The sequence below is a fragment of the Ambystoma mexicanum genome, chromosome 1p, assembly GCF_040938575.1.
Source record: "Ambystoma mexicanum isolate Mex_15411 chromosome 1p, UKY_AmexF1_1, whole genome shotgun sequence".
Classification (NCBI taxonomy): domain Eukaryota; kingdom Metazoa; phylum Chordata; class Amphibia; order Caudata; family Ambystomatidae; genus Ambystoma; species Ambystoma mexicanum.
Window position 1 is genome coordinate 1,492,666,841 of NC_090921.1, and position 24,414 is coordinate 1,492,691,254.

The 24,414-nt window shown below is 46.2% G+C and overlaps 1 protein-coding gene across 4 annotated transcripts in view; it reads right to left on the reverse strand.

Moving 5' to 3' along the window:
• PPOX (protoporphyrinogen oxidase) overlaps nt 1-24,414 on the reverse strand; it is an 867,939-nt gene that overhangs the window by 153,938 nt on the left and 689,587 nt on the right. For all 4 annotated transcript variants that reach the window (XM_069607175.1, XM_069607174.1, XM_069607177.1 and 1 more), the window contains exon 8: nt 8,884-8,944. In XM_069607175.1, coding sequence (XP_069463276.1) covers nt 8,884-8,944 — 61 coding nt within the window. The remainder of the gene's footprint in view (nt 1-8,883; nt 8,945-24,414) is intronic.

Sequence of the window (24,414 nt, forward strand, 5' to 3'; positions counted from 1 at the left end):
TGTGACATGAATCATGATCTACGGATCAAAATGGAGCCACCAGGACGACTTCCACTGATGAGTCCCAAATCTTTACCATCACCTTTGGGATTAATGGGAGAGGGAGTTATGCAATAGACCCTCTGGTCACCAAATGGACATTGTGTCCACCCTCTCAAGCCCGAGACATGGGAACCTGGAAAAGAACTGAATTTTTTGCATTCTGCTGTGATGCAAAGAGGTACAGAACTGTCCGCCCGAACCTCCTGCAAATCCTGTGACATGTGTCCTGCTGCAACATCCACTTTACTGATGGGAACACCCTGCTTAGATTGTCCACTTGGCACTATCCGTGCCCCTGATGTGTACCACCCTGTCAGGAAAGGGGTTCTCTGCCACCCATCCTGTTAGTTCACTACGTTCCTAGGGGCTCAGGTGCAAGTACCCACTGCCTGTTGATATATGCCATTGCGGATTTCTGTTTGAAGGACCACTGCTTTCCCTGGTAGCACCTGTTTGGGGCTCATAGCACTGCAGCTAACACCCTCCAACTGAAGGACTGCGCTCTTCAAGCGTCCACTTTTCCTGGTTTCTTTGGCCCTCGACCACTGCCCTAACCCTACTTTGTTGGGGTAGTGGTAAAAATGATTGGCACGGGTTGTGTCAGGGTGGAATACGCTCAGCAGATTGCTTTCCTGCAACCAGCACTGCAGCTTATTTTTCAATCTGTGGAACCGAGATACTTTTTGTCGAAGGCCTGAGAGTTCTCCCCTCTAATGCTTCTGCAGATAGGATAATAGATGCCTCATGTGCAGCCGTGCTCATGGCACCAAAACACCACAAGCAGCCACGTGGCTCTGTACCCGTAGAAATACTCTGGAAATCGCTTGGGTCCGATCCATGAGATCCTTGAGAGCGGTCTGCAGCCTGACTGACCTTTCCTCTGGCAACATGATCTTTCTTCCTGCCGTCCAGGTCCAGAACCTTGCAACGATTAATTTGAGATCATGGGAAGGGGCTAAGTTAGATTTCTTCTTGTTGATCATAACCCCACATTGATTCCAGAGTTCTGCACATGCCAGACCAATTGCCCCAGTGATGATGCTGTGATCAACCAGTTGTCTAGCTATGGAAAAGTCTATTCCCCTCCAGTGGATAAATGCCACTATCGGCCCCAGAACCTTTGTGAAGATCTATGGGGCACACCTGAGCACTGAACTGGAAATTACACTTAACCACATCATACTGCAGGAAGGTCTGTGCTCCTTCCAAATTAGAATGCGAAATTAAGTGGCCTGTAAATCCAATTATGCCAGAAAATCATCTTCCAGGATCTTCTGCAGAAATATAATCTTGAGATGCATGGCAGTGACAAACTGGCTCAATTGCTTCAGGTCCAAGACCAGCTAGATCTCCCCCGATGGTTTTGGTACCACACAAATTATGAAGTAGTCACCTTGTCCTGTCAGGGCACCTCAGTGATCACCTTCTTCAAGACCAGTTACTGAATGGACTTCGACATGGCTATCTTCTGGGCCCGACCCTCAGGAAGGGAGTGCAAATAATATCTGAGGCTGCTGAAGAGCTTCTACACCACATTGTCGAGACCTACTGGAGCCAATACCCAACTTGCCTAGTGTCAGGACTTTTGTGCTTTGGAGGGTGGGACCAGTTCTGCCTTTCTGCCCAAGTGCATCTCTCCTTCGGGCATTACTCGAAGCCTGATGTATGCATCTTATTGAGCAGCACGATGATGATGATTCAGGTCCAACTGCCTCCTCAGTTTCCCAGCGTGTTTGTCTGCCTTCAAGACATTATGTAGTTTTTGTTTTCAGTTGCCCTCCCAACAACATATGCCCTTTGCAGCGGATATTCAATGCTGTGGCCATCTGGTGCTAGTCAGTGTGCCAGTCTCTAATATGCAGCTGTATGCTTCCTGTAACAGTGGACACATGGCCTTTGCTAAAGCCTTAACTCAATCATAACCCAGGTCAAACATGAATTATATCTATGTTTTGATATCCTGCACTATGGGGGCAGTATCTGTATTATCATGAAATGCTTTTGACAGTTTCTTGAGGTCCGCTAATACTGTTTTGGTCATATAGGAAGTATATGTAGCAGCCCTCAGCGAAAGATGCACCCCCTACATAAGTCTTTTACAGGGCAACGTCCACCTTCCTATCAGTCGCATCCCTGATTGCCTCTTCGGGACCATTGGTGATCTGCTCAACTAGCTGGGAGAATAGTGTCCACCTGGATGGACTGCATTAAGGTCTTCACATCCTATTTTAGAGGATAGAACTAGACCAATAACTACATAATGACAATTTATCTGGCTCTTTTCACTCCCATAACATCTCTTCCTTCACTTGTGGGAGCAGAGGCAAATCTGCTTTCAGGATGTGTTTGAACTGAGCAACCTGGCTGCTCTTTCTGGTGCCTGAGTGGTTAAAAGTGCAGCAAAGCCCATGTCCTTTTCCACTTGTATTAACACTGGCACCACTGTTTTCTAGTCAGGGATTTCCCCTTTTGGTCATTTTCCTAAGATGATACTGAATCAGTGGATCGCTCTGAGGAAGTCTAGGAATGCGAGTCCAAAAATGATCAAGAGGAGGGAAACAGCCTTCTTCTCCTAGCCCTCTCCTAGTGACTTCATCCTGGCTTTGAAATCTCCCAAAGTCTCTTTTCTGAAATTCAAGATTTCGCCTTGTTCCTCTTCCTGGGTCTTTCTGGCGAAGAGGAACTTGAAGACTCAAGTCTGCTTCCACATTGCTATGCTTCCTTGTTCTTTCCTCCCGGCTACCAACACCTGTTGCGCAACTCGCTCGGAAAGTATCCACTTTCATAGCATTGATATACCCTTGATTTATTTGTGCATTTGCCCCCTGCATCAGCGAACCAAAGTCAACATGGCTGCCGCCATGCATCAAGTGACTGCACTGCTCCTCAGATACATGCCTGCTGCTCATGCAAGGTATAACCATGCGTCTGTTGGCCAATGGGCAGAGCACACCGTTATGCCTCCATACGTCTTAACAACACCGTTGAAAGGTCTGCAGAGTGGGGCTAGTATCTGGGGATTCGTGCTCCATCATCTACTTGCGGACCACCAAGTCTGACTGAAGTGTGCAGTGAGCCCAGCTGGAGCACCATCTGATCTTCTGCTCAACTGGAAGCTCCTCGCCCAGCAGGGACCCAGGATGGTATGGCACGTTACTCAACCTTCCAATGCCCAGCAGAGGGGTACCAGTAAGGGAAACTGAATCCATTACCGTTCATATCCCAGTAAAGAGAGAATCTTCATTGTGGAAATCAGTCCAGCTACCTTCCTGGATCCCTGCCTTGGGGCAGGAAAAAGTTTAACTGAGGCATGCTGGGAGGATGGATGATTTATACTCTCGGGGGTGAAGGTGGGGCATGAGAAAAAATTGAAAAAAAGTGTTGCTTACATGGTGGTAGGTACCTTAAGTACATACAAGAACGAGGAAGAGTGGGACGTTGAGGTAATTTGCAGATAACCGATCATCCTCTTCAATGGCATGCATTTCCTGATGAAAGCTCCTTCCCCTTTTCAAATTGGATCGCGTCCACTCAATAAGAAGCAGGAGGCAGTCCGGCACACACACATTTTTATCAATCACCAGATCAGAATGTTCCACATACTGTGACTGCCTAAAATGCCCAGCATTTAAGTCAATTGGAGCACAAGGAACATTCCAGCCTCCTGATTGGCCACAATGTTTGTGTGTCACTCAGGGACATTTTGTCAGTGGATGGGCTACCCTTATGCAAACAAGCAGACGTAAAAAAGAAGAGGTGAAATCCATTACTTCTGGAAATTCCTATCAACAAGCATAATGAAGGGATTTTATCAAAAACTGAAATGTATTGATACTGCCATAAAGAATGCAATGGTCAATTCCAACATCTCCTCCTTAACAAATGCAAGTTCTGTTTCTAAAGGGCAAGAATAAAGGGTGCTGCATGCTTTTCTGGTCTTGCCAGTAAGACAGAGATTCTACTCATCAGCACACCCACTCCCTCCTTCCCTGCAGCTCTCTGGCCGGCCTCTCTTGGCCCTCTTCCTGCTCCTACCTGCAAGGCAAAAAATCTTGGGGTCATCTTCGACTCCACACTCTCCTTCTCTCCTCATATATCTGACGTCTCTAAGAAATCACACTACCAGCTGCACCTCCTCAGAGGTATTCTTCCCTTCCTCTACTTCCCCCAGAAGCTCACTGTCTCCCGAGCCCTGGTTCCCTCGAAGCTGGACTACTGTAACAGCCTCTATCTTAATCTGCCTGCCTCCACTCTCCGTCCTCTGCAACTCATCCAGAACATAACTGCGAGACTTGTCCTTGGCCTCAAGCCCAGGGACCGTATCTCTCCAGGACTGAAATCTCTACACTGGCTCCCAGTGGCTGAGAGGATAAAGTTCAAAACCCTCTGCATTGTCCACAAGGCCTTCTGGGGCCTGGTGCCTAAATACCTTCAACTCTCTCTTCCTAAATATCTTCCTTCCCGAGCCCTTCGCTCATCCGTCTCCAACTCCCTCAAGGTCAGCCGCTTCTCGAAGCAACGAGCTGGGGGTAGATCTCTCTCCCTCTGGAATAGCCTTCCTGCCTCCCTGAAACTTGAGGAGAACCATCTCCGGTTCCGGAAGCACCTCAAAACCTTCCTCTTTGCTTCTGCTTTCTCTCTCCCTCTCCCCTGCTAAATTCTTCACTGAAACTGCACTGAATCTGCAACTGGGCCTCTCTCACCGACCTCGGTCCTGGGCCCAGCCACTCTCCACTTGCACTGCCTCCCTGGCAACCCCTGCACTGCGGGACTGTCTCTGTATCCCCACAGCCCCCCCTTCCCAGCACTTGTCTGCACTTACCTTGCACTTGCCACCAGCTGGCCCTATTTATTTATTTTATTCTACTTACTTGTACTGCACTTCCCCCCTCCCCTTCCCCATGCACTTTTTCCCTTCCCCCTCCCCCTGCACTTGCGATCTGAATGACACCTGGCCTAGTAGGATCGTTGTCTGTCTTCCCCTTGTTCCCCCTCCATGCCTCGTCGCGCCTTGAAACACTTGTGTATAGGTGCGTTACAAATGCCTTATCATATCATATTATATCATATTATTGCCACAGAATATAGACTTTCTTTTTTTTACAAATGTTTTAATAGATTTTCAGTACAAAACAATAGTCAAACAGTATACTCAAAGGGAACTGATGCAATATATCGATCACAACTTACAAAGATGCCGTTAACACACAAGGGATACTCTATTAAGGACAGACAACCAGATTCTCTGTAGATTATGTATCGGAAAGCACTGTACATATTCTATTTGTCACGCACTGTGCGGCTCTGAACCTGCCACGGTTCAGATTACGCAGTTGGAGTTTGCCCCATAACTGCTGTGGGAGCCGGTTACAACTCCCAGCAGACAAGGCACAGAGACGTCAGAACATCCTATGATCAGCAAGGCATGGAAGTAAATAGTTGCACTCGCCACAGCTTTCTGCTTCTCAACGCTCAGGTTTGGCTGGCCATGAGCAGCATTTTCTTCACAGTGGGTGTGATTCCTCACCTGCTTCGTGTGTCTTCTCGTTATCTTGGACCCTGCAACTTTTGTTGGATTCTGCCTCCTTGCGACTCCTCCTGGCTTAGGTGTGTTCGTAATTTTGATGCTTCTGGACCTTGGTTTCCTCTTATGGACTTGCTTTCTTGCAATGACTCCTGGGTTTGGCATGTTGGTTCCACTCCTTGATACCTCTGGCTATTGGAACAAGTTAGGAACTGGAATTAGGACTTTGTTTTGGTTTTGACATTTGGATGGAACTTTGCATGGTCATCAATGTCTTGTGGATTTCGTATAGAAATACTGTGGTAAGGAAATGCTTCCTCGCACTGCCTCTCTGGTTTCTCATCCTGCCCCATTCCTTAGTTGTGTGACCTCAGGCTGTTCGCATTAGATCCACTATGCTCGCTTTTCTTTTCCCATTTTAAAGGAACAGGTCTCCTGGCGTCTGGACTTTACCCCATTACTACTCCCATTGCCATACATGTCGCTTCCTACACATCCCAGGCAAGGTGATTCAAGTGGAGGGAGGAGAGGGGTGAAATGAGGTCTCTGTGGTGGTCCTATCCAATACTAATTCCTGTGTTATTTCCTTGCATTTCTGAGAGAGCCTTTGGGCATTCCTCCGCCTTTGTGGCTTCTTCCTCCAAGCAGTCCAATTGTCTGGTCTGCTTAGAACGTAGGAGGGGAAAGTCTGTTGCTTCCCAGGGGCCCTGCTGCCCACGTTCATAACAATAATAAAGTCACAGAGGCAAGTATTTTCCTTAAACCAGGATTATAGAAAGGTTCATTGTGTTGATTTGATAGGAGTTTTTTTTTACATTTGCCCCAATATCTTTATTCATAATGGTGTCCATCTTTGTTATCATCTGAGGAGTAACTTTCATATGAGCAGTTCATATCATGTTTGGACTGCTGTACAATCCCTCCCAGGTTCCAAAACATTATTTTTAGGCTTGTTCTTCTAGGCTCAGTGTCAACTAAAGGGCAGCTTGCAGGGATGACTGAGTGGATGTGCTTTCTGAAAGAAGTCAGAGTTTGTGAAAAGGATAGGGATTGTGGGTTTTAATCACAGCAAAGAGGCTGGGGTAAGAGGCATTAAACATGCAATGCTAGTGGCCTGGATTGGTAGATCATGTTGTATGTTCAATGTTCTTTAAACTGGATTTCTTTTGCGTACAGTCTTTTTTATAAACAAATGTGCTGGGTAATGCCCCCTTTTGGTTAAATATATTCCCGACAAGCCACCCTTCCAGACGGGACCGATCGAGAAATAGCACATGCGTTATTCGTGCGTGGTTTGAGGAAGGTAGTAGCAGAAGAACCAGTGGTTGATGCAACGGGTAAGGAGGGGGTTCTCATATGGGATGTGGAGAGGGGTGGCATAAGAGCAGGAATCAGGTGTAGCAGACTAGGAACAATGGGCCTCATTACGAGCATGGCTACTGCCATGCTCGCTACCGGCACCGCCACCAGCGATTGGGCAATAACCGGCCCATTCACCTCGTAATGCACATTTGCTGGTGTCGGTATTGCCGATCCCGATCCCCATTCTGCCACATAGGGCATAATGGGGGTGGTGAGCATGGATGAGCATGGATGCGCCAGCACCGTTGATAATGGTGCCAGCGCAATTACGAGTTATGCTTGCGGGTGCCGCATAGCCCGTCAGGTAAGACCTGGCGGGCTGTCAGGCACCCGTGTGCATAACTTGTAATTCGGCGGGACAGTATGAACAGTGCCGGTGCCTTACCGTCACTGTACATACCGTCACCGCCAGCATTATAATGAGACCCAATGTCTTGTTTCAGCGGGAAAGCTGGGCCTAGGAACACAGCGTTGGGAAACCTGGGCTACAACGACAAATCCTGGATCTAATTTGCAAATATACCCTTGGTATAGAGATTTCTCCATACAAAATGAATGAATTGTATAACTAAGCCTTTGTGAAGGTTTTCTGTCACGCAGACCATTTGTCTTTTTACACATGTATTGTATTTTTTCTACTTTTGTATGTTTTTTATCCTTTGTATTCTAATAAAATTGTGAATTAATTTAGATATACGTTTTGTGGCCTAATAGCCGGTCAAGTGGCACAGCGAGTAGAGCGCTCGCTTTGACACCCGTGCAGAGCCTGTTAACGCAGGTTCGAATCCCGGCGGGGCCAAACTCAGCCTTTCATCCTTCCGAGGTCGATAAATGAGCACCACACACCGTGGGTAATAATAAGCAGCGCTCGGATACCTGAGGGTTTGTAGCGCTATATAAAAAAGCCTAATAATTAACTAACTGCTGATAGGTCTATCTACCTCTAGTTAGTAACTAGGTAATAAAAGTCATCTACATGTCTTGAGTTTACATGTCTAAGCCCCAATGTATAGAAAATCAGTATTCTGCTTACAGTAAAAATGCTATACAATGAAAAATGCTGTCCATGTACCCATAACAATGTGCCTAACTGGAGAGGTTTATGTCTAATCAATATTTGACAATGACAAATATGAGCAGAAAATTCTAACAAATTATGAAAGGGCAAGACATTTTTTTTTACCATTTGTAAGTGCTCTACACTAAATCGGCTACCCACAGTGTTTTTGAATTTTAATCGGAGAATTGTGTAAAGCTCTCACTACCACCAAATTTCCCTTACGCTACTGGTGCTTTTGAGAAATTAAGATGCACCCACTACTGCATTAGAATATGATGGAAAAGCCATGTCAGTTAGGAAAACTTTAGGTGACTTAATATTTGCTGGATTGAAAATGGCAGAAGTTCCTAAATTGAATAAAGCAATGATCTGAGAGCGTGCCTTCATTTGAAATTTGGATGGGAAAAAGGAGCCAAAGTTAACTATAGACCTCATTTCGAACATCATTATTTTTGCAATTGCAAATCAAAACAAAGTTATCAGTCCAGGAGAAATTGTTACTTATCCTGCCATTTGAATCTGTTGATGAGTTGCTTCAGTATTCAATAGATAAGCGACTGCATATATAAGTCAACTGAAGTATCCATAACTACCCACTGATTAAGAGCTCAGCTCTGCATTTACCATGACAAAATCACATTGCCATATTTCTCATTGAAGCACAGTAAAGCTATCTTATAGAAGCAGCTTCTCAAGTTGTTCTAGTAGAAATTTAGCTTTTCTTCTGTAACCCTTTTTTTCTAATGTTCATTTTCCTCATGACCACAATACTACATATTCAATGGTTTCACAATCAACCTCGATTGCCACAAAGTTGAAGGTGCTTGATGTTAGCATTATCCACTAGCATTTACAAGGTTCATAGTACAGGTCCCACAGCCCATTTGCAGCCTACCTTTTGCTGGCAGCGCACTGATGAGGTGATCAGCTGTTATACTGCCATGTGGTAACTTGACCTGAAGAAAGGGATGAACACAATTTTCAGAAATAAAAAAATATATTATTTAAAGATATAGAAAAATTACCTCATCTGTCTGAGACAGCCTTTCATGCATTCCTAGCAGAGCAGACTCAAGCGGAAAGATAAACAGTTATATTACGCAATCATTGAAAGGGAATTATTGGCCATAAAGAAAAGCTTCTTGGAGCACATACACCATATGTATATTGTTTTTTTGAATTTATTTGAAGAACAGGGATGCCAATTTAAAAAAGAAATTACTTACAATAACACATTTACAGATGGCGGAAGCCTTCCAACAAAGGGTGCCTGTACAATAGCATAAAGATGAGAACAAGTAGTGAGCCTGTTTATGATGGTGTAAAAATACTGGGACATATTCCAGGAACAAAACAAACAGAAGCAAAATGTATATAAGAAAACAGGTGACTTACACAAAGGTAATATTAACATAGGTGGGCAAGTGCTTCAAAATAAAGAGAAGCACTCATTCAATATACAAAATTACATTATTTAGCGCCACTGGAGGCAGTGGTGGGGTCAGGCAGGGGGTAGAGGTTAGCTGGAGCTCACTCTTTAGCAAGTAAGTGAAGTTTAAGCCAAGCTTTGAAGAGATCCACAGTTGGCTGACTGATTGTTATGACAGTGGGTTCTAGTGCAGTGGGGACAGTAGAGAGAAAGAGCGGAAGCAAGTGGAAGCACAGAGGGTATGGGATGGTGAACTTGAGTGCAGAGGAGCATCGGAGGGAATGAGATGGTGAGTAAACTGAGATACAATCAGACAGGTACTGAGGAGCAAGAGTATTTCTAGCTTTGTAGACTAGGAGAAGGAATTTGAAGAGTCTGGCTGTACATGGAGAGCCAACCAGCATGTTTTCATCAGGTAGAAGTGGGCGAGGATCTGGGTATGTTCTAGAGTGAGGCAGCAAAGATGAGGACTTTGTCTAGAGAGAGGAAGGAGTAGCGAGGAAGGCCAAGGAGGAGGCTTGAGCAGTAGTCCAGTTCGCTGAGCACAGGAATAGAGGTTTTGTGGAGTGATTAGTAAGAAAAGGACGAATTTTGGAAATGTTGAGGAGGTTAATATGAGCTGCAGTGTTAGCGATGAATTGGTGCAGTGGTAGGTTATTATCAAAGAGGACCCCAAGATTTGAGAGCCTTGTATGAGGGAATAAGAATGTAGGGCGGGAAGGAGATAGGGAGGGGAGGGATGGATTTGGAAACTGGGAGAGAGGACTTCAGTTTTTGAAAAGGTCAGCATTAGGCAGCCGAGAGCCATCCAGTGACGAATTGCAGTGAGACAGTCCATAATCTGTTCTGAGATGGCTAGGATGAAGGAGGGAAAGGAGAAACATATTTCAGTGTCATCAGCAAAAATGAAATGCTGAAAGCCAAAGGATGAGATGAGTGTTCCTATGGGCAGAGGTAAAGAGGGTGAAGAGCAGAGCTCCAAGCTCTGATCCTTGGGAAACAGAGAAAGGGACCGGGGTGGGGTCAGAGGTTTGCGAATTTTAAGAGATTTTTTATTTTAAAAGGATCACACTTCCAGGTAGGAGGTGATGCAGGCAAGAGCAGAATTAGCCCAGTTCATTTAGAGTGGCTACTCTTAGTCCCTCAGCCCCTATCATCATGTGTTTTCAAATAAGCTCTCTTTAGAGATATCACCTATAAGTGACATTGAGATATTTAATATGTCCTTCCAACTGCTTCTAACCTTAGTCTTCTTTTAGTTTAAATTGGAAACCAACCACCTCTCCTCCTTACCCACCCCCTCCTCACCCCTTGCACAACCACCTTCTTTGGGGACATATTGCAATACCCTTGTGACGTGCCAATCATAATTAGGGCCACCAGGGTGTGTTTTCGAACAATGAACCAGATTCCTACCAATAAAACTATGTAAAGTTCACACACTGAAAGTGACAAGAAACACATGTGCTTAACACTACACAGTTAATTCCCAAAGAAATGGGGCCCGTCAATGTACTACACAAACTACTCCACGCATACGAGGGGTGTCTTCACTTTAAAACATACATCCTTGCCATTTAAATCTATTTCACCTACTATTAATTTTATGGGGAGGTTTTCTACCGTTCCCAACATAATTTGTGGCACAAATTGCTCCTTGTAAATGTGTATGGCCCCAACACAGATAACCCAGATTTGAACTTGCATATTTTTTGTGTGTGTGATACAAAACCCAATGCACATATTACATGAGGTGGGGACTTTAATACTATACTAAACGTAGCCATGGATCGTACTGACATAGCTCATAGAACACCGACCAGATCAGCACAAGTGATGGTAGACTATGTGGTGGCGGGATCTGATTGATGTATGGCTGCATTTGCATCCTACCGATAGAGAATATATCTTTCACTTATACGGTCCATGATATGGCCTTCCGCGTTGATTATTGTCTGGTGGCTACACCACTTCTGAGCCTGGTAAGCAATATCCTTCCCCGTACATTGTCAGATCACTCCCCTCCCCCATCCTTCTAACCATAGTGTGTGGCGGTGTCAGCGCTGGCAGGCCAGCTTGTTGGTTTAAACCAGCAGCGTTGCTGGACTCTGTGTTCAAGGCCGGGGTACTGGGCCACATGCATCTTTACTTTGCAGAGAATTAAGGTCTGTTAGCACCATGCGCACACTATGGCAAGGATTCAAGTTATACATACAGGGCAATATGATGTCGACAGAGCTTGGAGTGCTAAAAGCTACACACAGAGATCTAGCCGGGTCAGAAGCAAAACTGTAGATATTGGAACAGGGGGCATTTACTTTCTGCTGATTCTGGAATAATATCAGAAATTAAAAGTTAGCTGGACAACTTTTGGGGGCTAGGCGAAAGAGAAGCTCCATATTTTTTGATACTGGCCATGGCAAGACACTATGGGGAGGATAATATACCTGGCAGGCCATTAGCTAGGATTATAAGGAATTAAGGTAATGTGGAGGGGGTTACTACCATAAAAGACAGCACAAGGCACACTGGGATATATATATATTAAATTTTAACACTGCATTGGTTTGTTTATATTAATATATACCTTACATGAAGTGATTTTCATTCTGCAATATCTCTTTGCCTACCGTTTATAATGCCCGATTTAAAAGCATGTTCTGTTTTGCCATTATGTTTGGCTTAGCTGTTGGACCCAATCAAAGATGGTAGACTCGAGCACTAGACCAAAAGGAAGTGTACGCGACTCTCTATACTACAACCATAGAGCCTATGTTAGAATAAATAGTCCTTTTTTTGTCGTCTTCACCCATAACGTGAACAAGCGGTTTGTACCGCAAAAAGCGTTGTTTTTCGTGTTGTTTTTTCCTGTCCTGGACATTGGATTTATTAAAGTATATTTTTTTGGCTGACATACAACGGTTTCCTGCCTCAGTGTTTTGCTGAGATTTTCGCATGCAAGACCGCTTCTTGGAGTGCCTTCCGCCTTCCCTGCACTTTTGCACAGGGTTCACTACATACAAACACGCCGAGGGAAAAACGGCATTGGAAGAGGCACCCGCTCCTCTAATTAGCAGCAAAGTGCAGCATCCACTTTTTTTCTTTAAAAGGAGCCGTGGACTTTTGGCTCTGGATAGGCCAGGACTCATGGAAGAACTGTGAAGCTACAGTTCCAGCTAACGGTGACGGACTTGCCACATTTGTGGCTGGAGGTATCTTGCCATCGGAGGGTGGAGGCGCATCCGACCATAGTGGTAGGTCTAAAACTCTCTGTACTGGGTTTCTGTAATTTGCACCTAAACAAGCTTCACTTTAACTGGGCTTCCGTCTAAAGGACTGTTTTCTAAGCACTTTGGCTTATTGAGAATTCTGTAAGGGAAGTGAGAATTATCCCTCGGTGAGGCAGTCAACCATTGTCAGTCACTTTACACGGCAACATGTCTACACAAAAGGACAGAGAAACCGAATGTAAAGAGCAAGCAGTGTTTTTATTTTGTGAGAAGCAAACCAGCGCTGGTGCAAGCAAGCCAAACAACAAACCACCAGATACTCAGTGTAACGAAGAAGTGAGACTTCTCAGAGAATTGGAAAAACTCCAGAGAAGGGAGATTAGCAAATGGTGGGAAGAGCATTCACTGCAGAATTCCATTGATGTGGGACGGATCCCGAAAGGCTTACAAATATTAAACACACCGACTTTTGAAGAGCAGGATCCGGTTATGTTGGAAGAATGGGGGGGGGGCGTGGCTAACCGCCATGTGAAGAGGACGTTCGCTCCTTGCGCTCCGCTTGATGCGACCATCATAAGCTGCTTTTAACTACTTTTTTCGGGGGCTCCGAACCCCACGAACCGCCTCATCGAGGGCCGACATCCTGCTGCACCTGCGGGTCGATTCCTGTGGCCCTGGAGGACCGGTCTCGCCCTATAGACCGTGCGACACGATCCCGCGGACCAGGGCCAAGATGGCGGCTCCCGAGCCCTGCAAGATGCGGCGGCCCGCACTCTAAAGCCGCTCGCGCCGTAACACTCAGCTGAGGGCCGAGGACACACGAACGCCCAGCTGGACTGACGAGGGGGGCCTGTGGGGCACCCGTGAAGCTTGGAGCGCGAACGACGGTGCCAACGGGACGACCAGCCTGGAACGTCCCGGACGAGGGCGCTGCCAGCCACAGAACCGGGAGCCAGGGTCTCGGAGGCCCTTCGAGGTGAGCGGGGGGGACTAACGCAACCGACACATACAGGCGTGCCCGGCCTGGTAACCCGAAGAAGCGGCCCCGGCGCACACTATCCGTCCCCCCTGTGCCTACGGAGCCGCCCACAGCATACAGCGATCCGCCATCGCGGCCCACCCGATACGGCTTCCTCGGCCACTCCATCGCGGCTCACCCCGGCCACCTCGGTAACAGCGAAGCCCGGAGGCTCAGTCGACATGTCTACCAAAGGAGCAAGGGCTAAGCAACGTCAGACCACCATCGACACGTTCACGGCGGCGGGGCCCACAGCGCCAGATAACATGAGCGAGACTCTTGCTGCAGACCTACCCGACCCCTTGGGGCCTTCAGCGGAACCTAGTAACACACAGATCCTTGAAGCTATCAAACTTTCCCAGGCAGCCGTGGAGCATAAAATAGACGCTGTCGCCATAGACTTGAACCTCCTGCGCCAAGACGTCCGATCCCTGGCCGGCAGAACAGAGGTGCTGGAGGCCCAGGTCCGCGAGAACACGGGAGCTAAGACAGTGCTCCTCAAAGATGTCGATGCACTTCAACAAAAAGTTAAAAACCTAGAAGACAGGGTCGAGGAGGCAGAGGGGCGCGCACGCCGCAACAACATTCGCCTCCTGGGGCTCCCGGAGGGCATCGAGGGATCGGACCCCACGAACTTCGTAGAGAATCTCCTGATACAGGAGATTGGAGCAGAAAAACTCTCTCAGGGCTTTGTAATCGAAAGGGCTCACCGATCCCTCACATCGAAACCCCCTCCTGGCAGCCCACCCAGACCCGTGATCGCAAAAGTACTTAACTACAGAGACCGGGAAACCATCCTCACCTTCTCGCGGTCAGGCGGCCAGATCTGCAGGGGTTCAGCCAAGATATCCATCTACCCTGACTATACATTTCAGGTTCAAATGAAGAGGGCACAGTTCATACACACCAAAGCAAGACTGAAGGCTGCAGGCCTACGCTACATGCTCCTCTACCCCTCCAGATTGAAGGTGATACGAAACAACAGAACTCACCTCTTCGATACTCCGGCAGAGGCCCGAGACTGGATGGACAGGGAGCAGATCCCAGAGGTCGAAGTCAGGAAACGACAACCCCGCTGAGCCCCGTCTCTCAGGGCCCCGGGGCCTTTCGGAGGCCCCACCATGGAACGGCCACTTACGCCGCAGCTGACCGGATTTCATAACACGAGGCGCCCGGACGAACACTCTCCTACCCCTGGAAGTTCTTTCTTGTTAAGGGTACTCATTACCCGCCCGTAGGGCACCATGCGACCGTCCTTCGGTCTAAAGGAGCGGAAACGGGTCTGTCATAGTGAGGAGCTCCTCACTCGACCTGGTTTATGTTGGGGAAGTTCACAGTTACGGGGGGGAGGGATAGGGGAAGTTGGCACAGTTGTTAAGTGCCCGAATCAGGGACAACCAAGACCACCAACATCCATTTCAGTCAGCACGGACGAGGCACCTACCCTCCGCTGGATAGGCTGGCAGTCACTGAAGCAGAAGTTCAGGGGTGCAAGTAACCCGGCTGAGACCCGCATGCACGAATCTCCAGGAAACCACAAGACCCCCACGATCCTCCGGCCACTGGTGGTGCTCCCGGGGGCGTTGGACATAGCCACCAGAATCCCAAATCTCACATGGCCGATTCGTTGAAAATCCTGACGTGGAACGTCAGAGGCATGAACAGCTTCGTGAAACAACGGCGCATACTCTCCTATATTAAAAGAAGCAAAACCAAAATAGCCCTGCTACAAGAAACACACCTTACATCGGACAAACTGAAAGCATTGGCAAAGGCCTGGCGTGGTACCCTGGTAGGTTCCTCCTACTCCTCCTACGCCAGGGGTGTCCTGATCTGGGTGGACCCCTCTGTCCCCTTCCGGTTGGTCGGCTCCAAAGCAGACAATGAGGGCAGGATGGCAATTGCATGTGGCACCATTGAAGGGAGAGAGGTTTGTCTAGTCAGCACTTATGCACCCAACCATGATGCAACCACCTTCTTCCACTCCCTGTATCCACGCCTCGGCCCTTACAGGGACCAAACCATGATATGGGGGGGCGACCATAACTGCACCTTAAACCCCCTGAGAGACAGGTCGGACGATAAACATACACGCCCTTCCCCGCCTGCCAAAATTCTGTCAAGGTTGATACAGCAGTTACAACTCCGAGACTTGTGGAGAGAACAGCACCCAGATGCACGTGTGTTCTCCTTTTACTCCCCTCCTCACGCAGTCCACACTAGGATAGACTACCTTTTCGTGAGCCTAGAACAACAGGCAACGTTCGGCGGTGCTCAGTACCAGCCCAGAGTACTGTCCGATCATTCCCCACTAGTAGCCACCTGGGAGATCTACCCGCCTAGACCCCCGGTCCCCACCTGGAAACTTAGGGCTGAAGCTCTCCTAGACATAGCCCTTCGCGAACACATTGCTGATAGGACTGAAGACTACTGGGAAAGGAACCTCAACAGTGTTAAACACATAGGCACCGCCTGGGAGGCATACAAGGTGGTCCTGAGAGGGGAGATGATTGCAACCATGGGCGGAGCACTGAGGTCGATTACTTCCTCCTTAGAACATGCAGAGAATGAGTTGGGGGAGCTCGAAGGCAGACTAGACCCATCCCCAGAACATTTAAAGAAGGTGATTGACCTCAAACAAACCTGTCTCACGCACTGGGAGTCCCTGGGTAGGCTGAGCTATGCCAAACACACTGAACGTACTCACGCTCTAGGTGATAAACCTGGTAAACTCCTAGCTTGGCTGTACAAGAGAGAAGCCCCCAGAACACCCATTTGCCAAGTACTCAAACCAGATGGCTCCCTAGTGCACACCCAGACTGAAATTAATTCGGTGTTCTCTGACTTTTACAGCAATTTATACGCCGAACCCCCACCCGTGGACGTCTCCGACATAGAGGACATCCTGGACGACATAGATCTCCCCAGGCTAGAGCCCCATATGACGGACGCCTTGGACGAACCCATCACCCCAGATGAGGTCAAGGCAATCATTAGGTCACTCCCAACCGGTAAGTCCCCAGGCACTGATGGCCTCCCTGGGGAATTTTATAAATTGTACGAGGAGACCTTGGCCCCACTGTTGGCACAGGTGTTCAACGAAGCCTACGAGCGGGGTGCCCTCCCAGACTCCATGAGGGAGGCGGTGATTGTCCCTCTCCTGAAACCCGGGAAAGACGGATCGCACTGCGGCTCATATAGACCCCTCTCCATGTTAAATGTCGATTGCAAGATCCTAACCTCCCTGCTAGCTAGTAGACTGCGAAGGGTAATTCCCCACCTGATCCACCAGGACCAAACGGGTTATGTGCCCGGTCGCTCCATAACAGAGAACCTGCGTAGGTTGCACCATATTATGTACAGCACGGAGCAGAGGCCTCAGAAATACGCGGTGGCGTCACTAGACGCCACCAAGGCCTTTGATTCAGTGCGTTGGGAATGGCTTTATGCCACTATGGCTAAAATGGGGATAGGACCTGCCTTCCTGAAATGGACCCGGCTAGTCTACACCAACCCCACCGCTAGGGTGCGCACGAACAGGACCTTCTCAAACAAATGGGCGTTACATAGAGGCACTCGCCAGGGCTGCCCACTCTCCCCGATGCTATACATCATCGCCACCGAACCCGTAGCCACGTACCTTAGGCAGGAATACGGAGATGGGGGTATTGTAATCGACGGAGTGACCCACCTCGTCTCTATGTATGCGGATGATACGCTATTGTTCTTACATAACCCCGAACACCTCCTGCCCTACATCCTAGAAACACTGGACGGATTCAGTAGATACACGGGTATCCGTATTAACAAAGATAAGTCCTGCCTCTACCCGCTTGCCGCCCTACATAAAGATGGCCCTGGATCCCTCCCCTCCCTTGATCTAGAATGGCAAGCGACCTCCTTTAGATACCTGGGAATCACCATACACCGGGACCCATTCACGGAACATACACTTAATACGGTGAGAGCCAAAGACGCTCTAGAAAAATCTATGGAATTCTGGGGTAAGCTTCCGCTCTCGATGGCCGGTAGGGCCGGTCTACTCAAAATGGTTGCTCTCCCCCGCCTACTATATAACTTTACAAACGTTCCCTACAATATCCCCCCCTCCTTCTTTAAAAACATAAACAAACTATGCAGACGGTTCCTTTGGCAGGAGGGCAGACACAGGGTGGCGCTGGACACACTCCAAAGACCTTACGAGAGGGGAGGAGTTAAGGTCCCTAATTTTGAATTGTACTACCTGGCGAGCCAGCTAAGGCAAGTGACGCGATGGATGGCCGATGAGACCTCCTCGGACACTCGGCTCCTCCAACCTGCATTACCCTACCTCCTCCTGAGGGACCTACTGTGGGCACAGGGCAGATTCACACAGCCCCTTCCATACTTAATTAGACTTGGTATAAAGCTCTGGAACAGAGCGTGCAAAACTGTGGGGCCAGCTGATCCTTTCTCACCTCAAATCCCTATAGCAGCAATTATGGCTCATCAGCCATGGGGCTTTCACGAATCACGCACCCAATGGGAACCTTACGGAGTGGCCACCCTGGGAGACTTAATGCGGGATGAAGAGATCATGCCCTTTCCTGATCTCGCTGAAACTACGGGATTACCCGCTGGCCAATTTTTGCTCCATGGGGCAGTGATACACGCCATTAGGGTCAGATGGCCGGAGGCTACCACCCCCATGACGGAAAATACGGTCATAGAAACACTATTGAACACAGCCGAGGGCGGCCATGAAACCTCGCGATTGTACGAAACCCTGCTCCAGGGCACGACTAACACCGAGCTTAAATGTAGAGCAAAATGGGAAATCGAATTTGGCTTAGACTTCACGGATGCCGAATGGGAGAAAATAACCCATTACCATAAAAAAGTCTCCAGGAATGCCCGATTGCAACTCATTCAACTGTACATCACTAACAGAGCCTACCTAACACCAGAGGCTATATCTAATTTCAGGGGAGCCGAGGTCCAGCTATGCCCCAAATGTAGGGAGCCGAAGGCGGGTATGACGCATATGTTCTGGGGCTGCCCGGAGATACGCCACTTCTGGACACAGGTTCAGGGGAGGGTGGCGGACGCAGACATCGAGCTAGAGGTGAACTGCCCCGCAGTATGCATCCTGGGCAGATGCAAACGCAACCACAAAAACAAACCTCTGAACAAGCTCAAAGACTTGATCTACATAACTGCGAAGAGGCGCATAGCCATGGGATGGAAGAGCCCTAGGGCCCCGCATGAGGCATTGTGGTGGGGGGACCTGACTAAATGGATAACGGCGGAGACTGGCGCGTGGGAAACGGCAATCCTTGAACAAAGGCTAGACTCCAGCGGAGAACTACAACGCTGGGTGGCCTTGACTGAGCCACTTCTGCATCCTAATAACTCTGACGATGCCTCGGATGGATCGGACTTCCCTAGCCATCAATCTGGCCTATCGTAATGGGACAATAATGTTTACTTGGTCTTGAGTTGGGGGGGTGGGGGAGGGAGGGTTACGTTACTTTCTGATTATTCGTCTGATACTCAAGCGATGTATACTTGTTTTTGTTAATCTGTTAAAACCAATAAATACATTTAAAAAAAAAAAAAAAAAATGTTGGAAGAATGGGGGGAATCTAGCAACAGGTGCTCAGTGACATTCCTTAACATCCTCATAAAATATGCAAAGATTGATTGTCAAAAAGCATTGACTAAAATACTAGAGATTGAGGAACAACTCAAAAAGACCAATCAAAGTGAAGAAGGAAAAGCCATTCGAGTAAACATGGAAAAGGGACTGAAAACATTTGAGGAAGAGACAAAGCTGCGGAAACAACAAAAATGTCTCTGAGATAAGGAGGACTATAAAAAGGGAAGGGTCCTCACATTTGCAAAAAGGTTTGACACTTTGAGGAGAACATTCCCAACAACAACATCCAATGTTGAGAACGCAGCATCCAGTACACCATCATCCTCTGATGTAGACTCCATGGAAAGTGAAAATGTTCAGCCCCAAAGAAAATTGAATTTTTTAGAAGAGATGACTCTTAGGGATGGATGGCAGAAGCGGAAACAACAAAAAAACAAGAGGACGAGGACGGGTAAAATCGACCAAGTCTCGAGGCACAAGAAAACAAGGAGGAGTAACCACCTCAGACACCGCAGCAGATGACAAGACAGACAGACACGCTCTGGAACAAAGAATTGATGGGAATACAAAACCAACCACCAGACATGTCTATTGCCAATTTAACATCACACGTTTTCTCAACGGAAGAACAAGAGGTGCTCAAACTTGGCCTTCATTTTTGTCCCTCCACGGCGTATAACTACGCGGAAACAAGAATAGACTTTGATAAGTATATGCGTAAGAACCGCCTGAAAAAATTATTTGCAGTCAAACCTCCCAAGACCAAGGATGATGAACCACGATTGGGATACACTCCTTTGGTCATAGAAGACAAGCACGTATTACGAGATCTCATACATCTAGAAACCGAATGGCAAGAAAACGAAGACATAAGCAATCCCCAATGGGAACTTATGAATATTTTCACTGACTGGCCCTGTAAGAGTAATCTCAAACTTAAATCACGCTTTAACCCCATGTACAATCCTGGCGGTAACATAGAGGCTTTTCAAGATCTGGTTATAAATGATCTCAAAAGGTTTAGGAAAACTAAAATCGACATTTCTAATAACTTAACTCGACGAGAGCAGGAGATCCTATCCAGCATGAGAACATTGGAAGATTACATCATTAAACCCTCTGACAAAGGTACCAACATTGTCATAATGAATAGGTCTGATTACATCATTGAAGCTAACAGACAATTAAGGGATCATAAATGCTATAAGCTGCTGGATATGGACCCAACGGTAGAAATGAATGACAAACTTCTTGAGTTATTGATGAAATGGAAGGAGAAAGGCCTTTTGGAAGAAGACGTGTAAATATCTGCATCCTAAGTTTCCAACGATGCCCACAATTTTCTTCTTGCCAAAAATCCACAAAAACAAAACAAGACCACCAGGGAGACCAATAGTAACTTTATGTGGGGACTAATTGAAAATGTGTCTAAACTAGTAGATGAAACATTGATAAAATTTGTCACCAGCCTGCCGTCATACTTACAAGACACAAAGGATTTCCTGAACAAAATAGACGGCATACCTTGGGAAAAGACATATCTACTATCCACATTAGACGTGGTCTCTCTATACACTTCGATCAAACATACAGATGGACTGAAGTCTTGTGAGTACTTCTTGAAAACCAGATCATTGAATTACCTGAAGCATGGAAAAATGATCTTAGAGATGATCAACCTCTGCTTAACAAATAATAGTTTTTTATTTGATAACAATTTCTGTACCCAGTTGCAAGGAACAGCCATGGGTACAAAGTTTGCTCCACCATACGCAAATTTAACGATGGGATGGTGGGAGAAGTTTGCAGTGTGGGTCCCCTCAAACAGTCACCAAACAGATAAAGTGGTCTTGTGGCTGGGTTACATAGACAATCTATTTGTAATTTGGGATGGACCTACTGACGAATGGCTGGAGTTTGTCAAGTCACTAAACATAAATGAATATAATCTTCAGTTCACTGAGTGCCACAGTAAGACCACCATTGTATATCTAGACATACTTGTAACTGTGGCTCAGGAAAGTCTAGTGACTGAATTGTACCGAAAACCTACAAGCTCCAACATACCATTGCATGCTAAAAGCAACCACCCAACATCATTAAAGTGGAGCATTCCCTACGGTGAATTTATCCGCATTAGATGGAACTGTTCCCAACTGGAAACCTATGACAAGGAATGTAGAATTATGACCCTGAGGTTTCAACAAAGAGGTTACCCGAAAAAAGTGTTGGAGAGAGCTTATCTCAAAGCACGACAAAAGGATCGCTCTATTCTGCTGATGCCCAAGGTTCAAATTGAAAAGGAAATGGAAGAAACAGACACACAACTCATCTTGACATTCACTAAAGCCTCCAAGCACATTCGCCACATAATACACAAACATTGGCATGTACTTAAGCAAGATGAGCATTTGGGGCAAACCTTGCGGGCAAACATTAATATTACCTATAGACGTTCTACCTCTTTGAAAGATAGCCTAGTATCAAACTACATGAGTCCCAGAACCACACTAGTGGTCCCAAGCTGGTTAGGTGCCAATCCAGAAGGCTTTCATAAATGTACAAAGTGTAAGGCTTGCAAGTTTGCAAAAAATATCAAAAACTACCAACATCCAGTGTTAAAAAACAATGTAATCATAAAATCTAGGATTACATGTGAAACAGAGTATGTTGCGTATGTCCTTACCTGCCCGTGCAATAAGTGGTATATCGAGAGTACGATCGGCAAGTTAAAACTTAGAATTGTACAACATATAAGAGCGATTAGAAATGTTGATCCAACATATCCTATGGCCCTACATTTCCAGGAGAAGCACGAAGGGAAACTTGAAGGTTTCGGGTACTTTGGAATTCATACCATCCAAAAAACAGCAAAGGGTGGTAATCGGGAACTCCTTTTGAGACAAATCGAAACTAGATACATTTTAGACCATGAGACTAAGAAACCGCAGGGCCACAACATAGATGAAGAACTATATACATTCCTAAGTACTTGACTTCTCCTAGTAGCAACTTAAGCAATTTTATGCATGGACTATTTGAGAAGATCCCAGATTCCAGCATGGCCTGTTAAGTTCCTGCCCTTTCATGACATGTGTTTTTAAGACTTTTTTCACAACAAATTGTATTACTAGCCTTGTGCCAATGTAAATGCAAATGCTTTTTGTTGTTATGAGAAGTTTGTTTGCAGCATCTTCAGGCAATATGATTCTCATAGGTATTAAGGTTAGAAGGTCCATCAAATCTATATTTTTTCTCTAAATGGAGGATTGTATTCACTTTAGACCTTCCTTTTCCTTTCTTCTTTTTCATTATTTCATATATATTTTTTCATCTCTTTCTCTTGTCAGGGTGAGCAATTTATTTTTTGTTGAAAAACGAACACAGGTAAACAAGTAGTTGCATGCACATTTCTTCCTTTTCGTCTTTCTCCATCTTTGGTTCAAATAATTCTCGGGCCGGTAATACCATTTGTGGTCTGTTTTACAATTGAGGTTTTATTTTGCATAGGAAATTAATTTTATGGCTGTTTAACATTTTAAACTCATGCAGTAACCAATCATTCATGTGTATTCTCAAAGTACAGAATCTTTATGCACTAAGCACTTTACTTTATTCTAATATAGAGAATAATATTGTGAGGCTGCTAAATGCACGCAGCACTTTAACAACATTTTGTTGTATATTGCATATTTTGCACATCTAGTGAAGATAAGTATTTATACTTGAATAGGTAATCTCAATACACATGATTTTTAGAACAAAAAGATTACGTGCACTATGCACTAAATTTTAACACTGCATTGGTTTGTTTATATTAAGATATACCTTACATGAAGTGATTTTCATTCTGCAATATCTCTTTGCCTACCGTTTATAATGCCCGATTTAAAAGCATGTTCTGTTTTGCCATTATGTTTGACTTAGCTGTTGAACCCAATCAAAGATGGTAGACTCGAGCACTAGACCAAAAGGAAGTGTGCGACTCTCTATACTACAACTATAGAGCTTATGTTAGAATAAATAGTCCTTTTTTTGTGTTATTCTCCCATAACGTGAACAAGCGGTTTGTGACCACGAAACGCGTCATTTTTCGTGTTGTTTTTTCCTGTCCTGGACATTGGATTTATTAAAGTATATTTTTTTGCCTGACATACAACGGTTTCCTGCCTCAGTGTTTTGCCGAGATTTTTGCATGCAAGACCGCTTCTTGGAGTGCCTTCCGCCTTCCCTGCACTTTTGTACAGGGTTCACTTGCACAAGACCTAATAAAGCTAAGACTCTGGCATTTCTAAACACCTTACCCACTTCGGTATTGCCCGCTGAAGTGTCAAATAATCTTTATGCTTCGTTGAAACTCGAGGAAATGCTTGCTGCCATTGATGCCATGCCCTCGAAAAAAGCTTGGGGATGATATGGCATTGGGGCAAATATCAGGCCATCATGGGCACCTAACTCCTCCAGGTATAGAAAGAGTAGTGTAAGGAAGGCATGTTGTCAAACAGTAAGACAGACACAAGTGATCACAGCTCAAGGGAGTTTATTGAACTTCAAATGGGTTTGATAAACGCCTATCTAATCCTAAATCTAAAAATGGGAGCAAGCTGCGACCATCAAATAATAACGCAGTCCTAGTGGTGCCTTGTCAAAATAAAAGTGCCTATACTAATAAACCTATTGCCAATCCTTACTTACAATACAAATAGTGTAGGAAACAATGTTATGCAAAAGAAAAGTGTTCAAGAAATTATATGTAAGGATATTCAAGCCGTTAGCCTCTTCTTACCCACGTTTTGAGCAGGGGACAAGGCGGCACACTCAAGTTTAGGACAGTCGCTGTGGCTCCTCTAGCATGAGGTTGCAGTTCAAATCTCAGTATCAGGGCTTTCTATGTCAAAGCCTCTTTGCCATTCAAAGTCACTTACTTCAGAGGGCCTAATGCATCAAGCAAACATTCAAATGTTCCTTCCTCCTTAGGATTCTCATGTAAAACTTGTTGGATGATATTCAATTCACCCCGGGCTGCACTCCGTCGGGCTCAGACCCTATTTAACACAAAGCTTTCAAGTGATCTCTCTCTGTCGGGCTCGGACCAAATCCATGTACTTTTC